Source organism: Coturnix japonica, chromosome 1 (assembly GCF_054131305.1).
Source record: "Coturnix japonica strain WE chromosome 1, WE-NBRP24, whole genome shotgun sequence".
NCBI classification, from domain to species: domain Eukaryota; kingdom Metazoa; phylum Chordata; class Aves; order Galliformes; family Phasianidae; genus Coturnix; species Coturnix japonica.
The window spans coordinates 56,296,984-56,305,648 of NC_140663.1; the positions used below are offsets into that span (position 1 = coordinate 56,296,984).

The window sequence follows — 8,665 nt, forward strand, 5'->3', positions numbered from 1 at the left end:
TGTGTCCCTGTGGTGATACTGTGGAGGCATTACTGTTATTAGAAGCCCTGTTTTTCTTCTTCGGACCTGCCACATGCAAAGACTAGAATTTGTAATATTTCCTTAGTGCTATATGCTAAGTGCCTCTGCTCCGCCATCGTGAGACCCAGCCTGGAGTACTGCATCCAGTTCTGGAGTCCCCAGCACAAGAAGGAAATTGAGTCGTTTGAGCAGGTCCAGAAGGCCATGAAGATGATCAGAGGGCTGAAGCATCTCACTTACAAAGACAGACTGAGAGAGCTGGGGCAGGGCCTTTCAGCCTAGAGTAGAGAAGGCTCCAAGGAGATCTTACAGTGGCCTTCCAGTATACAAAGGGAGCCTACAGGAAAGCTGGGGAGGGACTTTTTATAAGGGCAAGTAACATGAGGACAAGAGGAAATGGTTTTAAACTGGAAGTGGGTAGATTTAATCTAGATAAAGAAAGTTTTGAGGAAGGAATCCAGTCCTGGCTGTTGTGCTACACTGACATGAACCACAGCATGCTATTGCCTGGCACCAGTTCTGACCCAAGGAGGGAAATGCAGTTCAATAACAGCCTGAAATTTGCCCTTTGCCCAGCTCCTCCTTAGTGCTATCAGCCCCAACAAAGATGCCACTTAGTATCTTTCCATGTTTCCTTTTCTAAACTGGTTGAAAGACAGTTTTTTACCGCACCCAGGTTCCTGCTCTGTAAAGAAAGCTTTCTACTCAGTTTCTTATTCAGTGAGAACATTGATCTTTCCTGAAACTAGGGTGGAGACAGAACTGAGGAATTAACTTTATTTCAGAGTACAGGTGAATAATGGTTTCACAATAGCTACACAGTTTTTGTTGTAGATGTTGTTGGCTTTTTTTGTTTTTGTTTTTCCATTCCTTTCCTTCACCTGAAACCTTATGTCAAAATACAGATTTCTGGTACATTGCTATCATCTCCAAATTCTCACTGACTTTCAGCAGGACGGAACTGTCTGACATTTGTTGCCCAACTCTCAACTACTTTAGTGTAGCCTTTAAAAGACATTAAATTTAGCTTGTTTTACAAAGGACGACTATTCTTCTTTTTTTTTTTTTTTTTTTTTTTTTTTTTTTAATTTTGTGAGCAGGGAAAAAAAGAAAAAAGAAAAGAATGAAAGAGGAACAATGACTTTTTTAAAGCTCTTCTAAGATCGTAGGTGACTGGATGATTCACACAGGAGGAGGCCTTAGAAAGGCCTCAGCCTCATCTCCTGCTCAAGGCAGGGTTTGTTCTGAGCTCTGACTGGGTTGCTCAGGGTTTTACCCAGCCAAGTCTTGTAACATAGAATGGTTTGGGTTTGACAGAACCTTAAATATCATCCAGTTCCAAGACTCCTGCCATGAACAGTGTTGCCATCCACTATATGAAAACCTCCAAGAATGTAGATGGCACAATCTCTACCACTCCTTGCCCTCATGAGGCAACAGTCTATCCTTAAATCCCATTCAGATCTCATGTTTCAACTTGTCCCTGCTCTCTCATCCACCCAGCTGTGAATGGCCTGTGACTGCCACCAGACCCCTCCCTGGATGCAAGGAGGTGTCCAGCAGCCCTCTTTGCTCCATTTTTTATCTCAAAAAGCGCTAAGGAGATGCGGGACCTCCACAAGTCTAGAATCAAGGCAGGGCCGAAGCCCGGGGCGGCGGTGGGCGCAACCTTCCAACGGTGGCTCCTCCCGAGCTCGGCGTGCCCCACCGTCAGGGCGGCGAGGGCGGGCCGGGACCCGGAAGAGGAGCAACCGCCACCCGCCTGATTTCCCCGGTTGGAAAGCAAGCAGTCAGGTGGACGCCATGCTGCAGTTTTTGGTGAGGCTCCGTGAGGCGGTGGCGGCGCCGCCATTTCGCGGCGGGGCGGAGCGGAGCCGAGGGGGCGGCGGGGTGAGGGCTGCGACGCGGGGCGGGCGGCGGCGGCGGCGACGGCGTTGGGGGCCGCTCCAGATGGGCCTCGCTTGGGGAAAGTGCGGAGCTGGGCCGTGCCCTGCCCCTGTTGTGGTGGGTGCTTGGCTATGGTTCATCGCCCTGCAGGGAGGTTCTTCTCAGCCGTTAGGAAAACGTTTACGCCTTATTTATTTCCAAGTCATGCCATTTAGTTGGTCGTTAAGGTCCAGCAGGTTTCCCTTGCTCGCTGTCGTATCCTCTTTTTGCTTTAATTTCTTTGCACTGTATGTGTGCCTGGCTTCTCTTACAAGAACGATGATTTTCAGCATCAGGAAGATGCAGTTTTTTTTAACGTATACGTTAAGGCAGGTGGTATTGCATCATTACTGCCCTGCATTAAACCCCTCCAACAGACCAATTAATAAATGTTTTTGCATTTTTAATTTTATTTTTTCATTTTAATTTTCTTTTCTGCTTCATTTGGGGTGAGGGTTGGCCCCTTAGCCCAGGGAATGGCGATACGACAGGAGGTAATTGCTTTAAGTTACACCAGAGGAGGTTCACGTTGGATATTAGCAACAATTTCATCTCAGAAAGAACGGTGCTGCACTGGCACAGGCTGCCCAGGGAGGTAGTGGAGTCACTGTATTGGGAGGCATTCAAGAACAACATGGATGTGGCACTGAGGGATATGGTTGGGCTGAGCTGTTGTAGGACAAGATGATCTTAGCGGTCTTTTCCAACCTTAATGACTCGGTAATTCTTCTGGATGTCTGAGGTTTGATGCCTGCTCTTAATTCATTATTTAATGCTGGCATTTTCACTGACAAATGTGACATTAGCAGACCAAAATAATAATAAAAGATGCTGCTTTCTGCTGTAGCAGAGCACAGAAACAGTCGTTCATTTTTCATTCTAGTGATCTGCAAGTCACAGGAAGGTCTACTCTAGATTTTCATTATATTCAAACACTTAATGACATCCTTTAATCTTTAAATAGGGGAAGAGTGAGTCAGCTGGTTTAATAAGTCCCATACTCACTGTTGATAGAAGAGATGGCCCTTTCTAAGTTCTGAGTCTTGCATGATTTTATGAATTGAAGAAATAAGTGTTATTTTGTATCTCGACTTCAAACCAAAATGGAACAACAAGCAGTTAGGAAAGCCTGTCATTTCTGTAGCTGTCTTTAATTGTCTGCCTCCACTCCATTGAAAACACTAAGTAATGATAAATATGCAGAACCACCCTCAAACTTTCTGTTTATCAACTCTACTGCTTGTTGCTAATGTTTATTCTTTTTATTTTTTTTTTTCACCAGTTGTTAGATGAAAGCCACTTATTATGGCTTCTCAATAAGCGCTTGAAAGTTTGACAAGTGATATATTAGTTCTGAATTTTCTTCCTCTTTGGGCGTAGATTGGGTGTTTGACTTTTGCTGTCCCTTGTTAGGGCTGTTGCAGGGAGATAAAAGGATAATCTCAACAACCTTACATTTTTGTTACCCAGAGTTAAGCATAAAATAGATGCTTGCTTAAAATGCAACTTGAAATTCCGTGTATTGGAAGACTCTGAACTTTCATAATCCTTATAGTTGCTAATTAACATGCACGTTTTAATTGGCTGTATTTTTATGCAATCCAAACTATAGAAGTCTGAATAGTGGGACTTTTCCCACTGCTGGAATTGTTAATTATTAACATAAACATAACTGGGTAGCTTGCTTATGAATGCAATGCTGGATTTTTCAATAAAGGCATATCCTTATGTGGATTACCAATGTCAGCATCATCTGTACTGAGTAAGGCCTATCATCTGGCAGAATATGCGATTGTTGATCCATCCTTGGAAATATTCTAAAGCAAAAGCCCCAAAATCTGCTTATAAGCAAGGGCTTGGTTTGTGTTTTGAAGTAAATTTCCAAAGATACATATGCTAGAGGTTGGGGGAACTTGTTAGAGTGATACACTACATCAAGAGGAGTCGTAAGTCTGGTACATTTGGTGCAACATTTATTAGTGTCTTCCAAAGTACTTACTTAACTGATCACGATAGCTGCAACTGCAAGTTACATCCATTGCAGTATACACAAAAAGAACAGTGATTCTTCTTAAATTGTAAACACTTAGGTCCTTGAGAAGTAATTATAAATAATAATATCAAAAATCTGTTCAAGAAAATACTGAAGTTATTGCAGTTGTGGCTCATGGGGCAGCTTTCAACAAAGTTTTGTTTTCTGTAGCTAGGTTTCAGCTCTGATATTTGTGGAGTCTGAGTCACTGTAAAAATGAAATGTTCTGTATCCTCTTTTGGGTATGGAAAAGATGTCTACTCAGATGTGATGGTAAAGTTGCTGTGAACAGTAGTTTTAGTTTTCTTAAAATATTCTTATTTTGGCAGCAGTGACCATAAGCAATAAGAATTTTCTTAAATAGAACTGGAATGGAGGCACAGCTTTGGTAGTCTCCCAAAAGTATCAAAAGAGCTTTCATAGGATACTATGTACTTATTGAGGAATGTAACAACTAATTATCCAGAACCTTTTAGAGCTCCTGAGTGAAAATCATGTTGTCTGTCTGTGAAGACAGGAATTTATTTTCATCCCAGGGTGATGTTACACTTGAGGATTTTCTTCAGCTGTTAAGGAGGGGGATGGAACAGGAACTGTGCTTCCATTTTGCTCTTGCTCTCCTTCCAGACTGAAGTTTCACAGCCAAACTTTAAGCAACTCCTAGTTTGCTGTCAAAAGTAGTTGTACTTGCTTTCAACCAACTGTGTTTTCCTGCCTTAGACTGGAGTAGATTTGGATGAAAATTTATCTAGGAGGTGTACAGTTGCTGGTGTTACAAAAGAGAATAGTGCAGTAAAGCACTGGAGCAAATTGGAGAAGGGTGAAGAACCTCCCCTCAGTGGCATTAAAATACCGTTCTGTTCTAAAATTTCAGCTCTATTACTGTGTATTATTAATGTGTTGAGTCATTCTGTGGCCTGTCTTTCCCTCTCTAGCACAGAATGTTATTTTACTGAAGTATTGCTCTTGGATTTTTAGCTCTGGACCACAATCATTGAGATACGAGGGCCCCTGCTGTTGTGTTATTGTACTTTCCCACTGTGATGGGATTTACTGCCTTTATAGGTTTGCAAAGAATTCTGCAGACAGAGATGATCATAGGCTTATCCATACAGTCTTGGAGACATATATTTAAAACACATTTATGTCGTATTTTGGAAATTATTATAAGGTTTTCCTGGTGAGGCAGCTGAGTCAAATTGTGTCTCTCTTTAGAGGAATGATGCAAAAGTGTGTCTGGAATTGAAATTCCTTCCATTTTCAATGTTTTTAAATTTTTGTGTTAAGCAGAAGGCTTCTGACAGGAGGGCATTAACTATTCTTCTCTTTCCCTTTTAGCTTGGCTTTACCCTTGGCAATGTGGTTGGGATATGTCTGGCTCAGAACTACGATGTATGTATCTTTGTATTCTCAGAGTTGAACTTAATTTGAATTGAAAATGTAGAATGTTTTTCCTCAATCAGAATTGAATCAGTCTTTATTTAGATGTTTGTACTGGGTTTGAATGGAATACAAATTGTACCAACTTTAGTTACAGATTATCACAAATCTAAATGGAACCAAAACATCTATCTCATTGCTTTCTCATCTATGTAAAAGTAGTGATTAGACCCTCAAATAATTCTAGAGCAGTTACTGTAGCTGGGCATATATAGACAGAATTCTTTGTTAGATCACTTATACTTGGCTTCTTTAAGGCTAAAGGAGTAAAATGTAACATAAAGTTGGTTCCTTTATTTTGCAGCCTATACCAAACTGTAGCCTCACCAGATTTTTTAAGTCTGTGATGACATTTATGTCTCTCATCCGCACTCTTACTGTCTTACTATCTTACTAGTAGAATTCTTATTTTTCGTCCACTAGTCAGAGACAAAATTCTGTGATGCTTCCTGCCCAGTCAATCCAATAACAGTAACAATATTCTGTTGTTTCTTTACAATGTGTGTTTTTTAAAAGTTATGGATATGTGGTCAAAAGAAAATATTGTGTGCCAATATGTGCTGTAAACATAATGCAGTGTTTTTCAGGAAGCACTAATAACGTGTTGCCACAAGAGGGCGAGTTCTGCTTTTGATTCGGAGGAAATTATTTACTGGCAATATTTAATACTTCAAGTATTAAAATGGTGATTTTATTGTTGGTATCAAAAATATTTTTATTAGATTGCATATAATGTGAACTTGTCTTAATGAGGTCTTAATTTGGCAACCGCATACAACTGTGCTTAGTTGTAAGTGCACGGATAATTCTGCTGATAGCAGAGGACTTTTCTTGGGGCATGTTATGGGTTTAGGCTTTTAATTTTGCTTTCTTAAAAGGGAAGAGAGAAATTTCTGACATCTTCTATACTATCACTCTCAAACTATCCAAGCGAAGGATGACAGTCAGAGTTGAATATCCTGCTATATGATCAGGACATGAGTGAAGTAAATATTCATGATTGATTTTAAAGAAAATTATATCCTGAGTTGGAAGGAACCCATGAGGATCACTGAGTCCAAAATCCTGTGGTGTTGCTTCTCAATTTTAGTGTCAGTTGTCAGTCTCTTCTCACATTAAAAACTTGTTTGTTTCTATTTTCCCCCCAAGTGGTCAATACTGACTGATTGCTTTGTCAAAATGCTTTTATTTGTAAAAGAAAGCTGAAAATTTGAAGTTAGCAAGTGATAAATTGAATTTTCATTCAAGTGTGAAACTGCATGAGGCTGCCAATTTTCAATGCAGTAAACTTCCCCAGTGGGGAATTTTGGTGATCACAAAATGGATCGAGAGATGTATTGCTTCACAAATATCTTTAGAAGATATTAGCTGTTCTTAAACATCTTTTCTCTCTTTCTTTTTTGTTTCTGGGGGAGGTTGTTTTGTGTTATGAGCCAGGTTTTTCTGACTAGCGTAGCACAATCTACCTTTCCTTCCAAATTCATTATGATGCCTATGCATCAGTGTTGGAATAATTTATTATTTGGCAGCTCGTCCTCTGTCAGTGAGAAATCCAGGCTGATCTTAAGGAATTTCCTCTGAAGTAACTTCTTTTCCTCTCTCCTTTTTCCCCCAATACTGCCTAGTAAAAAAAATTTCCCGAAGTCTGGGTGAGGTTCTTTTCTCTGTCATTTGCTTAATGCTCTTAACCTCTGTGAAAATGAACAGTGTTTATGGTATGATTATACCTACTCTTGAGATCACATAAATCATTTTGTTGTTGTTTACTTTTGTTTCTTTCTTGTTTTTGTCTTTAAAGATTCCCAACATTGCAAAGAAACTTGAAGATTTTAAGAAAGATGTGGAAGCTAAGAAGAAACCTCCCAGTGGCAAGTCCTAAAGGGAGCAGTGTTACCCAGGTCGCTTCTGTGCGTCCATCAAGGATGCAATTTACCTTTCTATTGACAAAGTTTAAGTAGAGGTTTGGCATGGGAGGTTCCTCCACTTTTAGTCTCCTAGAGCCAGATTGTCCTTGTTTTGAAAAAGCAACCGTGAACTTTTCCTGGGACTGATTTTTCAAGGGTTTCAGAATTTTGGATTTGCAGCTGTTAATGTGACTGGATTAGATCATTTGTATTTCTTGTTATTGCTTTTCCTAGTATTTTGAAACCCATTTTTACCTGATCCAACTGGAAAATAGTGTTAGCCCTGTTGTTATGTATACCTCACACTTTGTAATACTCTAAGTCCTAGAACATCGCAGAAGAAATTAAATGCATCAAGAAGTAACTTTCAGAGTTTCTTGTAATTTGTTGTATTTCTTAAGGTCTGCGTTCCCTTATTGGAGAGGGAACTTCCTGGGATTCTCAAATGGGAGACATGACAGTGAAGTTCATTTGTCAAACTATGAACCTGGAGGGAGGGAGGGAGGGAGGGAGGGAGGGAGGGAGGGAGGGAGGGAGGGAGGGAGGGAGGGAGGGAGGGAGGAGATCCCACTTTTTCTATTATGATAAATGATCGTTTCCGCCAGTGTAAAATTTGTATAAATGTGGAGAAGGCTCTGGGGAGACCTCACTGTGGCCTTCCAGTATTTGAAGGGAGTGTATAAACAGGAGGGGGAATGGCTGTTTATGTGGGTTGATAGTGATAGGACAAGGGGGGAATGGTTTTAAACTGAGACAAAGGAGATTTAGGTTAGATGTTAGGAGGAACTTTTTCACTCAGAGGGTGGTGATGCACTGGAACAGGTTGCCCAAGGAGGTTGTGGTTGCCCCATCCCTGGAGGCATTCAAGGCCAGGCTGGACGTGGCTCTGGGCAGCCTGGTCTAGTGGCTGACAACTCTACCCACAGCAGGAGGGCTGAAATTAGATGATCTTTGAGATCCTTTTCAACCCAAGCCATTCTGTGATTCCAGAAGTGATAAAAGGTTGCTGACTTTAAGCCGAATTTCACTGTTTATTCTTCTATTGCCTGTCTCTATTTTCTGTTCTTCTTACATATATATATATATTTTAAACCTGAGAATGTGATGTCTTTGGAATGATAGGTAGGATGGGAAAGGGAATCATGGGAGCCAAGGCATGTAGTTACACTAGGCACCTACAAACCATAGACTCAGTGAATTTAATGGCACAGTTTACACCATTGTTCTTTCATGGAGCCCAGAGTTAATTTCAGTGATCCTTGTGGGTCCCTTCCAACTCAGAATATTCTGTGATTCCGCTTTTGTCAAATATATTGTCCATCACTTCCTCAGTGTTCTGCAT

General features: G+C 40.8%; 1 protein-coding gene across 1 annotated transcript; it reads left to right on the top strand.

Moving 5' to 3' along the window:
* The first annotated feature begins 1,752 nt into the window (after nucleotides 1-1,752).
* On the top strand, nucleotides 1,753-7,687 carry STMP1 (short transmembrane mitochondrial protein 1). The gene is made up of 3 exons (XM_015866434.2): nucleotides 1,753-1,839; nucleotides 5,318-5,371; nucleotides 7,218-7,687. The coding sequence occupies exons 1-3, from the start codon at nucleotides 1,825-1,827 to the stop codon at nucleotides 7,296-7,298; spliced, it is 150 nt and encodes a 49-aa protein (XP_015721920.1). The 5' UTR covers nucleotides 1,753-1,824; the 3' UTR covers nucleotides 7,299-7,687.
* Nucleotides 7,688-8,665: the final 978 nt, after the last annotated feature.